Genomic DNA, 15,881 nt, shown 5'->3' with positions numbered 1-15,881 from the left:
CTTCTACTTCAAGAAGTCTCTACTTAAAGAAAAGGACTAATTCAGAGGCTTTGATCTTTTGAGCAGAGAAGAACAGGTTGCTTTGGATGACATATCTACTAAAGAAGCTGCAGCAGCTGCGTTGAATTTGTCTGATTATGTCTGTAAGGGCAAAAGGCAACTTTGAGATTAGATCAGAGACCGAAGGAAACTAAACATGAAGGTTTTCATTCCAGTTTTGTAGAAGCTTTTCCTCTGATTTCTACCTGGAATTATGGAGGGTCTGTTCAGATTGGACTTGGCTCTGAGGGTGATTTCTGATGCAGATATTTGACTCAGTGATTAACTTCCTGTTGTTTTTTACAACGCCTACCTCCCTTTCACCTTACAGAGTGTGAAAGGAGCTTTGGTAGAGCGAAGTGACAGAGGAGGACCCTGGTTCCTCTGAGCTTCATGCAGGATGAAAACAATCTCCTAAATATAAAAAGCTCAGGCAGAGCTGAGCAGGTGGGAGGATACAAACCTGTCCAGGTGTTCTCTTCAAAGATATCTGCTGACTTAGGAGAGCATAGAGACGGCCACCTCGATGAGGAGTCGGACCTACTGGGATGTGATTCGCTCTGCTGTAATGTTAACGGTGTGTCCACACACAGCTGGCTGCACAAACTGTCGTACTGAATGTGTAGTTGCAGTGTGTGGAGGTGTTAGTTGCTGTAGAAAGAAGAAATGTGGCAGCAGGACTCACAGTGGTGGTGTTCAGTTTGGTGCGGGCTTAGATGGATCCGTTGTGGCAGTGGGAGTTGTATTGTGATGCACTGTTGTAACTGCATCAGCTGATTAGACTGAGGCAGATCAGTTTGTATAAGTCAACCTGTAAACAACACTTGTTCTCTCGGGCAGAGCTATAATACGCTCCCTCTGCTTCGCTGTGCCTGACTTGTTTTGTTGCTGTGTTTTTGTTTTCAGGGCACGAGATCTGTCTGATAACAACCTGTCCAAATATTCCCCAGCAAACAGACTGAGACGCATGTAGCCCTACAGGGACATGCATAAGTGCAGGGAGAAGCAGACGAGGTCTAGAACACTAGTTTGTGTTCTCTTACGTGATTTGTGGCTCATGTTGTTGAAGGTGTTTTAACAGAACAGTGATACCTGAACACAACAAACTGGCTGTGTTCTGGGGCCATGTTGTTTCAGTGTAAAGGTTAGTATAGAGTTAAAAACCACATTTTAATATGTACAATTAAATCTAAGTTTCTGACACATAGACAGCTCCCCCTCCCTTCTGCTGAGCATAATGTTGTGGAAAAAATATCTTTTGAAGCTCAGTGAGAGTGTCTAATACAGTCTGTTACAGGGAACAGAATGTGACTGCCCTTCTTATACCCAGCATACTATAACAGAAAACAGATGCTCAAACAGATAAGTCAAACAGGAGGTTATTTACTATGGGATACCAGCTCTCAGGCCTCATCTGGTTTTTCTCTCTCACAAGGGCATGCAAAGGTTTACGATCATGTGATATACATGTAGTAATGGATTACAAGGTAAATAACCACTAAAAGGGTACTATCATAAAAATTGCCACCACAATAATGACATATGATAAACTAAATGGAGCTTAGTTGAAAGAATTCTTCAGTGCTGTGAACACCAGGTGAAATCCCTTCACCTCCACTGTCCTGGGACTTGAATCTCAGATCTGGGCAAATGTCTGTCTTTGGCTTGGTGTGTCACGGGCTTGTGGTCGGCCGTCGGTGAGTTCTTTGGCTGTAGTATCCGTGATTTCACCCATTTAGTGTGGGTTCTTTTTAGTTTTTACCCCTGACACTTCCTTTCTTCTTCCTAAAGACAACAGCAGGGCCATTTGCCAGCTATAAACTGTGACAACAGAAAGCAGACGCTGCTTTGTTTATAGTCTGCATATCCGTGTATACCCTTTTTGAACAGTGAATATAGATACCGCCACCTGCTGGTATGGAGAGGCACAGAATGCTGGCTGTTGCCTGTGTCGCTCTTTGGTCCCAACACCGGCAACATGAGGCGATGCATCAACAGTCAGCCTTCGTCGCTGCTAGTTCTTTGATTGACTGGGTGTATCTCTCCTTAATACACCGCAAGATGCTAAATGAAAAAGTATGTTGTTACATTTGGGAGAATTGACGGTTAAGCTCAGATGAAAAGCACCATGTAGTGGTTGCACTTATCGACCATTACTCATATTTAATAGTTTGTTTATTATTAGTGTTGGTTGTTTTATTGCATTGAAAGAGCTCTTGTGTCAGAATCGGACTGAACTGGAAAAATGTGTATCACTACTTTTAACGAGGGCTCTTTAATCCAGCAGGACTTTTATTTTAGCTTCAGTCTTGCAGGCGGACTGTGGACTGGAGCGTTCTCCCAGAACAGACTGTGTGACCCACAGCAGTACTTCACTGCCATGACCTCACGGAGGCAAGGCACGATGAGCTGTGACTCATGGTGTCTGAGGAAAATAAACTCATCATCACACGTCCTCCTGGGCTTCTTCCTCCGACTCGGAGAGCTCCTCATTAGCTGAAGAGGCGGATGAACCATGATCGTCCTGCAGTAAATCGTCAGAGAGCCGGCGCTCTCTGAAGCCTCAGAGGAGCTTCTTTGTGCCTCCTGTACCTGTGTATACACACCTCCCCTCCTCTAGTACATGCAGTAAATATAGCTGGTTTCTAGCCCTCTCTGGTTGTTGATACTTGAAGAAAAGCATAAAGACACACACACACACCTTCTGCGGAGATGAGATCATGTGGATGTTTTTATAACCTTAGATCTGTGTCTGGGTGGAATCCATTAGTCTGACTTGTATCATCTCCCTCTGCTCGTCTGCCTTGGTAAAAAGGTTTCCTGCCGCTTTAATTGTGTTTCTCACCTCGGAGCCACTGAGGCCTGAATTCAATTTATAGTTGTTTTGGTGTGAGTGTGAGCAGTTTGTTTTAACATCAGTGAGGACGTCTGTTCAGTTCATTACTGTGCAGCCTCATGTGCGTGCATGTGTATTTTTAGATGCTCACCTGGTTTTAATGTTGTCTCCTCCTTCCTCATGTTCGTATATTAATCTGTGGGCAATCTCTTTTAATTAAAGACACACATGACTAACTAATGAGGATCTGTGTCACATAGTTAGGCCTCGCCGACCCTTGACTCCACATCTGTACTGTCTTTGTCCCCTTGACTCCACATCTGTACCGTCTTTGTCCTCCTATAGACTCCTTAAAGGATGCCGCTGGTGACTTTGTATGTTTTTGCTATTTCCCCACAAACCCTGTCCAGAGACTAAAATCAGTAGTGAATGTGGTGTAGTCAGCCATGGTGAGTGTGACTCCATGCCCTGGTTCAGGTTACTGGTCCGTGCCGTAGACCTCCACTCTGTGCCATACCTCTTAAACACACACAGGTGAGCCACACCAATCACATGCTCAAGCTTTCCCACACACCTGCTCTGAGGAAGTGGTTGGATATTGGGGTTAGGGCCATTCTATGTAAATGAGTCTGTATATGTGCAAACAGATGGGTAATGAACAGGTGAGATTTATCACTGCACACTGCTAAAAGTTGTGCTTGCACCACTTTGATAAAAAACAATTTTGCTGTTCATACACACACATTTAGAACTTATGCATGCTTTGATAAATGAGGCCCCTGCTTCACCGTGCACTGTAATGGAAAAGCCAGTTGTCTCCAGCCCCCATTTCAAGCTCATTTCTTGTTGTTTGTCATAGGAGGAAACAGAACTGCGGCCTCTGGTGAGTAGTGTGGACCACACAGCTGTTGTTTAAGTGAAATACAGGACACGGTTCCTCTGTTAATCTTTGCTTTCTTATCAGGGCATTTCTGTGATCTGTAGTAAGATCATGGTGACAGCAGCAGATACGAACGTCATAGTTTCTCACAGAGTTTTGCAGTGGGTGTGGGCAGCTCACGCATTCCAGCAGCATTTATATACAACCTGAACATCCTCAGACACTTATTTTGTCCCTGGTCATTTCCAGGTTCATCATGAGCCCCGTGTAGGTTAAATCTGGAGTGATGAGGCAGAAGGCCACATGTGGAGGCTTCATCTCTCTGCACTCTGTTACTGAGGACCTCTGCGTTTCTCCTTGGGTTAGGGTTATAAAAACAGTGATGTGCTGAGGCTGAGCTCAGCAACACAAGGGAGGATTCAGGGTCGGTTACGTTCCTCAGCAGTGTGCAGAGCCCGTATCCTAACACAATCTGGCAAGCCTTTGTAGATTTATGTTTAGCTGAAGGACTTTAGAGACTGGAGGTCTTTGCCGGGTGTATTAATCCCTGTGAATAACAACAATTTTATTTATAGAGCACATTTAAAACAACAAAACGTGCTGTACAAAGATAAAAACACCAAAAAAATCGATAACACAACAAAATTTAACTATAAAAATATAAAACCTCAGCAAAACACAAAGGTTTTCATAAAAACTAGAAATGCTGATGAGAAATAAAAACAGGTCTTCAGCTGAAACTTAAAAACAAGAAGTGAGGGGGCTTGTTTAATAGACAAAGGCAAATCATTCCATAGTTTAGGAGCTACTATGGAAAACACAGTGCTCCTCTGACCCTGACCTCACCCTGAGCTTAAACCATGTTGCCATCCTAAAATTCAATGATCTCCTTGTGGGGACCAGAGGCTGGTCCGCACAATGTGAATGTGTTAACAGGTTTCGGTCCCCGTAACATAAGTAATACAAAGGCACCAAACACACACAGGCCCGATGCGACCTCAGTATGAGGTCATGTTTCAGATTTGCTTTAGTGGCTAAAGAAGAGGAGGTCAGTGAGGTTTGATGGAGGAGTAACAACCACACCAGTAAAACCAGTAACACATTTACTTCACACACAGAGCCATGTCTTTCTACAGCTGTGAGGACACTCACTCACATAATGCATCTCCCAGCCCCCTACCCTCAACATCACAGCTAAATGTCTGCATTCATATATAGACATTCAAAAGGCTAGGCCTGCAACGTCTGCCGTGCACGTGAAGTGAGTGTTGCAGGCTGAGACAGCACCCGGCTATGCTACAGAAATGAATCAACAGCCAGTTGGTGAATGGAAGCTGGGGTCCTCCTTGGAAGCTAGAGGTCACCTGCTGTTAACACCTCGCACCTAGAACACATGGAGGAAGTCTCTCCACTACGCCTGTCGCCACAGGGCGGCGCTGTTTCAAGGGATGCACCTGTGAGTCATATCAGAGGGGAGGGACAAATGCAGCCTATCTGAACAGTAAGTGCTATTTGATCTACATTACACACTGGTTCCTAAATCATCTGAGTCTGAACTACATGCTCCTAATTTTGGAGCTGTTTTACTTGATTAGATTTTTATAGCTGTGTTTACTGCGGGTGATGAATAGTTCATTGTGTTGTGACTGTGTCGTATCACGTTTTCAGGCAGTTTGGCTTAAAAGTGCTGCTTTGTGATAAACAGGATGTTTGTAGGAGAAAGAAGCTTTGGCATTTCTCTCTGTGTGTTTGTTTAAAAGCAACTGCAGTGTTTGAAGCTCCTGGATCAGTACGGCCTTTGAAGGGGGAGGGGGCTTCCTAACAGAGAGGTAAACTTCAGGTCGACAGCTGCTGCTACAGGAGCAGAGCTCTGTCCCTGGGCTCATTACATTGTAAATCTCTAATATGTAAAACCTGGTCAGACAGGTCCTTCATTCGGTCTGTAAATCAGCCCCGCCTACTGCCTGCCACCAGTAGTCATGTCAAACAGACATGGAGGAGCTCTGGCCAGCTAAACGTCTGAACCAGCGGCTGCCAGAGGGAAGAGGTGGTGTCTTTTCCACAGAGAGAGTGGGACAAAGAAAGAGCAACAACCAGGGTTAACATGGGTTTGGCTGTTTGACATTGAGAGGGTTAAAAGCAGCCAGAGGACTCAGACTGGATCCAGATGTGGTGCTCTTCCTTCTGCGTTGGCATCTAAAGCTAATCTGTCTGTTTTTGGTAGGATTAGCCACCTAGCATGGTCAGCATTTTACCTTTGTGTTGAATTAATGACTAAGGTACAGTGTCATGCTGCTGCATAAACGCTGAGACAAAAAACAGCTAAAAGTGGCAGCGTGTTTCCAGATGAAACAACAACATTCGGTAAAGTTGTCAGCTTTGTTTAGTAGCTCTGAGCTACACTCAGGTGGCTGTTGGCTGTTCGTTAACCGACAAGCTCTGACCGGCAGTGTGGAGATGAAATCTGAACAAATCTTTTCACGCACCTGCGGAGCCAGTTGGTTTATTCTGAGCAGTGCAGGGGGCCGTCATGTGCAGGTGTGAGACTCTGGGTCAGTCGACTCTTTGCTTTGTGTGTGTGTGTGTGTGTGTGTGTGTGTGACAGTGAGGTAATAAATAACAGGAGCTTCTGCAGGACGCCACTAACCTCCAGTGTCAGGAAGCTGCTGAGAGGCCATCTGGAGCCGTCCCCAGCCTGCAACAGGACTCCACCCCCACCCCCAGTGTGTGCATGTACTGGTTTGTGTTTTTGTGTGGCTGTGTGCTTGTACTGGTGTGTGTGCAGGTGAGTGTTGTTGTGAATAGCCACCACAGCTTTGGTGTGCAACAGTATGAAAATGTGTGCTGCAGTCTCTCTGTTTGTGTGCTTGTGCGTGCGTGTGCACTTCCTGTTTAAGATTCAGTGATGCTTCCAGAGTTATTTTGAGCATCGTTTGCCTCCTGTTGAGTGCTGTCAGCAGCCTGTGGTTTACTTTGTCTGGTCCGACTGTCAAATCCGTTCAAAAGCACAAACGCATCACAGGAAGGAGGTTGAATTTCAAAGTAAGACGATCAGTTGACAGGAATGTCTGCACAGACAGGAAAACACATTTTTTTTTTTTTTTTTTGAAGCTCAAAGTTCTACTAAAAGCTCTTAAACCCTTTTTAGACACAGGGTGTAACATCACTGGGGGGTGGGGGCTGGACAGACAGTGTGAGGTGACAGGTACATGCAGGTGTTGAACAGAACAGGAGTCCAACTACTGTGGTTTGTCAGGGGCTGAAGCTGCAACAGTGACACACAGAACTGGTCCCTAGTCCTAACTCGGACAGATCTCACCACGCACACATGAGACATGTTGATGTGACTTCCACTTCCTGAGGATCTTGTTATCTTTGATGCCCATCCAGAATAAACCTCCATGAACCCATTTAGAAGTCATCTGGCATGCCGGCATGTTGCTTGTTACGTAGCAGCAGGGGCGGGAAACCCTGTTGAATGAAGCACAGGTGACACATGGGGCGCTGATCTTCACCAGCTGCTAAACAATGGATGACCGTTTGAGGAAATGTCCTTTCATTCTGAGACACCCATCATAATATCACCTGATTTTTATGGGTGTAACTTCGAGTCATGGTTTTACATAGCCAAGGAATTCATTGTCATACATTTGGCGGATTATGAGACACTGGGTCCCCGCGCACAGCCATGAAACAGAGCCCCAGCTCTCCAACATTTCTATGAGCAAGACTTGATTTGTAGCCAGTTTGTGTTGCTTTGTGCTGGTTTTGTGTCTGTAGCCATTTAGTATTAATTGTTGCATCTCTTTGTGGCCATTTTGCACCTATTTTTACTTGTTTTGTCATTCCTGCATAAGTTTGTAGTTGTTTTTCTGTCGCCGGGGTCTTTTCTGTTACTCCTTAGTCATTTTGTGTCTATTTCTTTTTAGCTGTTTTGCAGCTATTTCCTCTTGTTTTATGGCTTTTCATAGTGGTCATGTTTCACAAGACCACGCCCATCTGGCGCACACCGGCACCATGCCACTGTCTCATCACTCACTGTGTGTGTTGCTGTGTGTTCCGTGTCCCACCGTCACAAAGTTCAATCCCACACATAGCAGCACCGAGGCCAGCGCTGTGCTAAAGGTTGCGCCTGTTGTTTGACCTTCAGGTGACATTTAGCCTGACACCAGACATGCTGCTGAAGCCTAGGCAAAATATTCACCGTTTATTTCAGGGCCATTTATTTCAGATGTTTCCCATCACAGTCAAATAACAGGGCTCCAAAAGCTTGAAGATGATGAATCATCTTTCAGCTCCAACTGTGAGTTTTGTAATAAATCATGTGATGATGATGAAATTCAGCCCAGGCGAGCAGAGAGAACTGATTCTGCTGTTTACTGATGTTTGTGCAATTTGCATTGTCATTTGTTTTTTTAATTATTTATTTAATGAGAATTTCTAACCCATTTCACAGTGAGCACAGAAGACAAGTTAAAGAATGAAATCAACACTTTAGTCTAAGTATCTGTGCAGGGTTGCAGTGTAGGCAAAGCAAATTCACTTAACCTGGTCAATACTGAAACGTTGCGGGCCTGTAGCTGATGACTTGCTGAGTGACAGCTTTGACCTACGCCCCAGGATTTTAATGCTGCTGCTCATTCACTGCGGTTCATGAAGCCGACTTTTCTGATCCTCTGATGTTTTAGTGTATGTTCATGTTTTTGTTCTACAACATAAAAACACAGAGGTTGCCCTCCTGAAACAACGCGTCCGCATGTGGTTTGTGCCAGCAGCTTATGACAATCAGCAGTAGCAGTGTTACAGGTTGCTGTCCTTCACGCTGTCCGTATACCTTCTTAGTACCAACACAAATGTCTAAACAACACCTGCGTCCTTGTTCTCATACTTCTGTACCTTGTGTTTATCTGGATTAAAACATTCCTCCACTAGGGGGCAGACTAGGGCCTCATCACCCCTGTCAGAGCATCTTCCTCATGATGCACAATGTAAACACCACCCCAAACCCCAGGGCGTTCAGTAGCAGCAGCAACGTTGTAGATGGTTTGTCAGCGGTGACGGGAACTTTTTACTTTATCATTGTTTTCATTTTATAGACTAATAATTAATCAAAGAGTAATCAACAGAGGAATGGGTCCAGTTGATCCAGTATGCCCAGTACATACCAATGTACTCCCTTTGGAAGAGACCATAATGCAGCTGTGTATTAATGTAACTAGTACACCTCTAGTCCACTTCTATGTGTGAGCAGCCAGAGCTGGAGTCGTATAAAATGTGTCTTCATAGCAGTTGGAACAAACGCTGAACAATGATGTGTAGATACCGTTTACCGCCACAGTGTAGTCTGTTATAAACGGGTTGTCGCATGTCTGTGTGCTGATTATCGTTGTGACCGATGAATCAAAGGTAACAACAGATTTAAACAGAGGTCAAGATGAGCAGCATTATAGCAGATGGAGTCTGGCCCTGTGAGGAAACTCACCTTGAACCGGCTCCAACGTTTATTATACAACACACACACACACACACGTAGAAGCACGGCCTCTCTATCAGAAACTAATCTCAGGTCTGCTCTGTGCACCTTCATCTGTAACACACACCTCCTCTCCTCAGCCCCACTGCCTCTCTACAGTATTTCAGCTCCGTGGCACAGACATATTTCCTGCAGGACGTTCGGCTGCAGCAGATAAAAACACCGTCACATTTACCATGCAGATAAACACCAACAGGAGGGCTGTGTCTTTCATGTGTGTGTGCAGGAAACTGGTGGAGATGTTTTAAAACGTGCTTCACATTCAGACCGTTTCCTCAAACAACCATAAGTGTCTGATCCACAGCTCCTCCTCAGTGATAGGGGCTGAAATCACACAGAACAGGATTCAGATGCTGATTTTCAGAGGGAAATCACATTTAACTGAAAAGATGAGGCTGGTGATGTGTATGTTGCTGTCATTCCCCACCAACCCCGTCCAGAGACCAGCAGCACCAGTGAATGTGGTGTCTTCACTGTAATGTGAGTCCAGACCCTGGTCCAGCTTATCGCTCTGTGTTGTAGACCCCCCCATTTTTATTTACACCATCTGGTTTCAACATCACATAGCGGAAGTGGTGAAAGCAGGTTGGTAGCATGTTTCGTGTTTCTTTTTACAGCAGCGCTCAGACACACTGTGCATCACACTGTTGTATGAATAAAAATCATTAAAAAATATTCAGAGAAAACATCAAAATGCAGCTGAACAGGGCGCCGATCACAGCTATCGATGAACAAACTGTCACTCAGTGTTTCATGTGAGTGTGTGGCAACAATTTGGGATTCAAACCAGCAGCCTTTTAAAATGTCTGACCACACACCAATGCCGCTTCAACGGCCAGTTTGCTGGGTGAGGCCTGCAGGACACGCTGTCTCAGGTCAGAGCTCATGTGCTGCTGTTTCTGCTTCTGTGCAGGTGCGAACGTGCTGGTGGCTCCCAGGTGGCCCGTGGAGAAGCTGAGTCTCCTCCAAGTTGTGAAGCAGCAGTCCTCCACTGCTGCTGCACACAGGCAGAGAGCACCACCCGGTGGACTGGTACGGCATCACAGTCAAAGTATTCAGACCTCTTTACTTCAATAGAAGTAGTAATACATGATTGTGTAAAAGTACTGAATGAAAAGTCCTGCATTCAAAATGTTACTTAAGTAAAAGTATCAGCATCCAAATAAACCTGAAGTACCCTCAGTACCAGTACTCGTCCTGCAGAACGGTCCATGTCTCAGTAATGTCTCTGATACTGGATCATAGTGACTAATTACTGTGTCCATCAGTTTAATGCTGCAGCTGGTAAAGGTGGAGCTGATGGTAACTACCTTATATACTTATACTGTGAAGTACTTTACATCCTGCTGGGTAGCATAAAAACTCAGATAACATTTAAAGTTAAATTTAAAAAACACGAAGTGTGTACAGAGTGAGTGGAGGAAAGTAATTAAGTACATTTACTGAAGTACAGTTTTTAGGTATCTGTAGTTTACCTGAGTATTTCCCTGTCCTTCTACTTAAGACAAACCTTGGAGTTCACTCCATGTCAGAGACAATACGTGTACTTTTTACTGCACTACATGTACCTGATAACTTCAGCTCCTTTCCAGAGTCAGATGAATCAAACCAAACCCAGTATAACCATCAGACTCTCTTGATCCTGCTGGGAAATCCACCTAATCGTTTAGTCAATCATTTAGTCACACAGTCAAGTCAGTCCCCTCTTGTCTTCCCTTCCAGCCGGCTCCTCACTCACTCCTGTTCCATCTATCTTCTGTCCCTTCTCTCTGATTCACTAGTTTTTTTTATTATGTCCTCCTGACCGTGTCCAACCTCTCCTTCTGTCATCCCTTGCTTTCCACGTCAATTCCCAAATCTAGTTAACAGGTCATCTCCAGATCAGGGTGACCCAGTGGGTTAGAGGAGCAGGCCATGAACCCACAATGTTCTCGCTTGAGCATACACAAACATTTAAACAGTTTACACAGTGATCTGACAGAGTACAGAGGGCTTGCAGAGATTGACTACTGCATATAGTAACTATGTAATCTATTATTCTTATTAATCTATTTTATTAATCTGTATTCTATTACATATCAACTTGTACCTCGTTTGTTTTTAACCACTACAGTTTTGATGCTGATCGTTTTGTACTTAAGTAACATTTGGAATGCAGTACTTGTTACAGAGTACATTTACACTGTGGTACTGATACCTTTATTAAAGGGTCTGAGTACGCCATCCACCGCTACACAGGTGGTGACGGTTCAACCTGAATCCTCTGCTTGTAAAACGTATGAGGTGTGAAGGTATAAAAAGGAAACATTAGCTGTTTTTTCTGCTTCCTGTCCTGTTTGTGTCCTGACACCCCAAACGTCTCTGTCTGTGCTGCAGGATGTGGTGATGGACAGCACAGCTGCTGATGTGCTGAGGTCTGACACCCCTCCCCTGGAGCTCAGGCCGCCGCACTCATCTCTCTCCGTCTTTTCGGATGCTTCAGCTGGCTCCAAACAGCCGGTCACCAAACGTCACAGGAAGCTGCTTCTGAAGAGCAGCTTTGCTGCCTCCAGTGCCCCCAGTGGTGGAGAGGAGGAGCAGCAGCAGAAGCAGCAGCTGATGCTGGCCAGGACGCAGGAGTCACGCCGCCGCCTGCTGAGCGAGGTCTGTGCCAGATATAGGCCCGGCGTCACCAAGTGGCCTGTGTCTAAGCGGCAGGTGTCACGGGTTTATGTGGAGGACCGGTACAGGCTGCTGTACTGTGAAGTGCCCAAAGCCGGCTGCTCCAACTGGAAGCGGGTGCTGATGGTACTAGGCGGGAGTGCCACCTCCACTCAAGACATTCCTCATGATGTGGCGCATTACGCCAACCACCTGCGGCGGCTGGAGAGCTATGACCGCACCGGCATTGTCAAGCGTCTGCGCTCCTACACCAAAGTGCTGTTCGTCCGGGATCCCTTTGAGCGTCTGGTATCAGCCTTTCGGGACAAGTTTGAGAGCCCGAACTCGTACTACCACCCCGTGTTCGGACGGCCCATCATCTCCAGATACCGCACCAACGCCACACGCACTGCTCTGCGCACGGGTGCTGGCGTCACCTTTAGGGAGTTCGTCCGGTACCTCCTGGATGTGAATCGGCCGGTGGGTATGGACATCCACTGGGAGCCGGTCAGTCAGCTGTGTAGCCCCTGCCTCCTCGGATACAACTTCATCGGGAAGTTTGAGAATCTGGAAGAAGAAGCCAACTTCCTGCTGCAGAGTGTCAGCGCGCCGCAGAACCTCACCTTCCCTGACTTCAAGGACAGGAACCCCCTGGCTGAGAGGACTTCTTCCGAGATCACCCAGAAGTACTTCTCCCAGCTGAACTCGACAGAGAGGCAGAAGGCCTTCGACTTCTACTACATGGATTATCTGATGTTTAACTATCCCAAACCCTTCAAAGACCTGCACTGAGCTCCATGGGCTTGGAAACACATTCGGTTGAACTTTATCACCTGACCTTATTCTTTTTTATAAACAACGCCTTCATGTGTCAGGTGTGTCAGAATGAGCCTGGAGCCCATAATGCACTGCAGTGCCTTGGGTTGACCTGACAGTCAGCGCTGAGGGCTGCAGATGCTGTTGATGCTGCACATCACTGAGACCGGACCTCTGGTGTTTGTGGCTCTTTATGTTTAACGTGGAGACGTCGTGTTTCTGTGGGCTGCAGACATCATGTCTGCTCCGTCAAGCTGTTTGTTTGTCATTTGCTCTGTCACGGTGGCGGCTAGGAGTCAGTGCAGGGCGAGAGTAACACCTGAACGCCAGCTCTGATCCACAGCTTCCACCTATGTCATCCCAGGGTCTCCCTAAATCACACCAGACCAAACATGAGCGCTGCAGCTAACACTGGTTTTCATTCTAGATGGATCTGTTGTTTGTTCCCCAGGTAAAGAATTAAACATATGGTCTGTAAAATATCAGAAATAAATGTAAATCGGCCTGACACGTATCAGCTGGCATACGCTTCCCACAGATCTTTGTGTTAGTGTCAGAGCACAGGTGAGAAGCTATGCTCAGTGGTCAGTTTATTAGGAACACCTGTCTCAAACTAAGTCGGTTTGATCCAACAGTCCTACAGTAAATCCTCCTTCATGAAGCTGATGGGTTCATTAACACCTCCCCCTCCGTGAAAGAGACCCAGCTGGGACTGACAGCTGTGGACACCTCAGTCGTGTCCAGGTGTTCATGTTTGCCACAGCCATGATTGTTCTGCATCAGAGCGAAGGTGCTGGAGCTAAATGACAGGCACTGATTGGGGTTGTTGACTCTGCCAAACAGACGTTGTCTCACTGCCTTTCCTTGGTTAACTTGACTCTGGCTTCATCACTCAGCCAAGAAGTGAACTACACGCACTAATGATGACTTCTGTGAAGTTTCATCTACATCTGCATTAAGCTGTCAGATTTGTCAACCCCACCATCTGCAGGTGGGGGTGAGATCCACAGTGAAACCCCTGGACATAAGAAACACAGTTCAAACCATTCTTCAGCTCATAGAATCAGTTTTATCAGAGTCAACAAGACTCCAGTTGATGACAGCAGCTGTGTGATCAGCAATCTTCATAACTTTACCTCTTCATTTTATAAAAGCTCGATTCTCACGTTATAGTTTTTGTCCTGGACAGAAAAGGATGTTTTTAATTTTCACCAGCCTAATGCAGACGTACTGTATGCCAGTCATTTTCTCACCATAACGATTGTTGTTTGTGTAACAGAGGAGTCTGAAGTGGAAATGTCACACTTTAAGAGGTAACGCTGGTGAATTAGTGTGCTTGTGTTTTTCTGCACAAACCCCATCCAGAGACTAAACATCAGGGTCTGGACTTGCACGTATTACGGTGAGGACACCACATTCACTGTTGTTGTTGGTCTCTGGACAGGGTTAGTGGTAAATAAGACAAAACGTACAGATTCAGCGGCTGCATTCTTTAAACTTCCTGCTGTTCTATGGTGTCAAACTGAAAACATGCAGCTGAAGCGAGTCAAACTCTGCTTGTCTCTGCTGTTGTGATGTTCCTCTGAGATGAAGATGACCTCTGAGCCTTAACACTGCCATGTGATGCTTTATGTCGCTGTTTGTTTCTGTTGCTACAAATAAATGTGAGACTTTAATAACGAAACCGCCTGTTTTCATGCAGCTGCAGAGACGGGATGCGACTCTGGATCACGGTTCCTTTCCAACATGAGCTTCGTCAGTCTTTGATTTATTGTTTACAAAGAATAATACAAACAAATTGATCATTTTCACCACTGTGTGTTCAGAGAGCTACAAACGAGGCCCACGTGTGGACTCGACGTGATTCAGCTGATATAACCAATGAACCCTGACTGACAGTCGTCGGCGGAGACGTTTGTCTCTATGCATGTCACCTCGTCATGGACTCTGTTTTGCCCTGGAGGTGGGGGACAGTCTAGTAACAGCTCCCTTCCACCTTCTCTGTTTGTCGTCGAAGGTCTCGGACTCCCTGAGGGTCTGAGGGACCGTTTCCCCTCCCTGGCCTTGCTCCATATCTTTGTCAACGTATCATATTTATACACACGGATGGATTACTGCACAGGCCGAGTGGACACAGGTCCGGGGCCCCTAGGCCAGAGAACCAAGGGATGGGTCCCTCTTTGGAAAGTCAGTCGGATGATAACAAAAAGCTACCAAAGAAGAAAAAATAGATGCAAAACCACTATCATACTTTAACTTCTACATTTCAGTGGCACATATTATAATAATTAATAAAGGTGATTATTATTATTTTTCTGTCTTAACAGTTTGAAGTTGGAGTGTGATAAACTGGCCTCTGAGAAGTCAGAGATGCAGCGGCACTATATCATGGTATGTCTGTTGTAATTTCTTGTCAGTGCAGTGTGGCTTTTTATTAGTTGACTCCTACAATATACCAACGTACTTAGTGAAGTGTGTGTCACTCCTTCACTGTGTTAGTTTTGTTGTTAGTGTATAAACTGACTTTTAGTTGTTTTGAGTTTGCAGTATCCAGGCATTGTTAATACATATAGTACACCAGTTTGTGTGTGGGATCAAAAGGTACAGAAAATATGTATATTATGTTTTTCTCCCCTTTTGTATTTGTAGTACTACGAAATGTCCTATGGGCTGAACATTGAAATGCACAAACAGGTGATTCCTCTCTATAATGCAGTTTTTTGTCGTCCCATGTCTTGTGTTGTTCTGGTCTGACCTTGTTTCATTTGTTTTCTTGACAGGCAGAAATAGTGAAGAGACTGAATGGGATTTGTGCTCAGGTGCTGCCTTACCTGTCTCAGGAGGAAATGAACCACACATCTTCCACATGCAAAAGACACAACACATGCAATAAACAAACGCGGTATTGAACAAAACACATGCAAACGGAAAACGCTGCATTAACCAAAAAAACACATGCAAGACAGAAACGTGGCATTAAACAAAACACATGCAAAAGGAAAACGCTGCATAAACCAAAAAACACATGCGAAAGGAAAACGCTGCATTAACTGAAAACACATGCAAAAGGAAAACGCTGCATTAACCGGAAAACACATGCAAAAGGAAAACGCTGCATTAACTGAAAACACATGCAA

At 45.4% G+C, this 15,881-nt stretch overlaps 1 protein-coding gene across 2 annotated transcripts in view; it reads left to right on the top strand.

Moving 5' to 3' along the window:
- Window positions 1-14,422, top strand: part of LOC109969122 (carbohydrate sulfotransferase 8) — a 36,688-nt gene extending 22,266 nt beyond the window's left edge. For both annotated transcript variants that reach the window (XM_020615799.1, XM_020615800.1), the window contains 2 exons: window positions 10,202-10,320; window positions 11,665-14,422. In XM_020615799.1, the coding sequence (XP_020471455.1) occupies window positions 10,202-10,320; window positions 11,665-12,720 (1,175 nt within the window). In that variant the 3' untranslated portion in view covers window positions 12,721-14,422. The remainder of the gene's footprint in view (window positions 1-10,201; window positions 10,321-11,664) is intronic.
- Window positions 14,423-15,881: the final 1,459 nt, after the last annotated feature.

This window comes from Monopterus albus, unplaced genomic scaffold, assembly GCF_001952655.1.
Source record: "Monopterus albus unplaced genomic scaffold, M_albus_1.0 scaffold170.1, whole genome shotgun sequence".
NCBI classification, from domain to species: domain Eukaryota; kingdom Metazoa; phylum Chordata; class Actinopteri; order Synbranchiformes; family Synbranchidae; genus Monopterus; species Monopterus albus.
The sequence above is the reverse complement of the archived record's forward strand: the minus strand, read 5'-3'. Positions and strand labels throughout refer to the sequence as shown.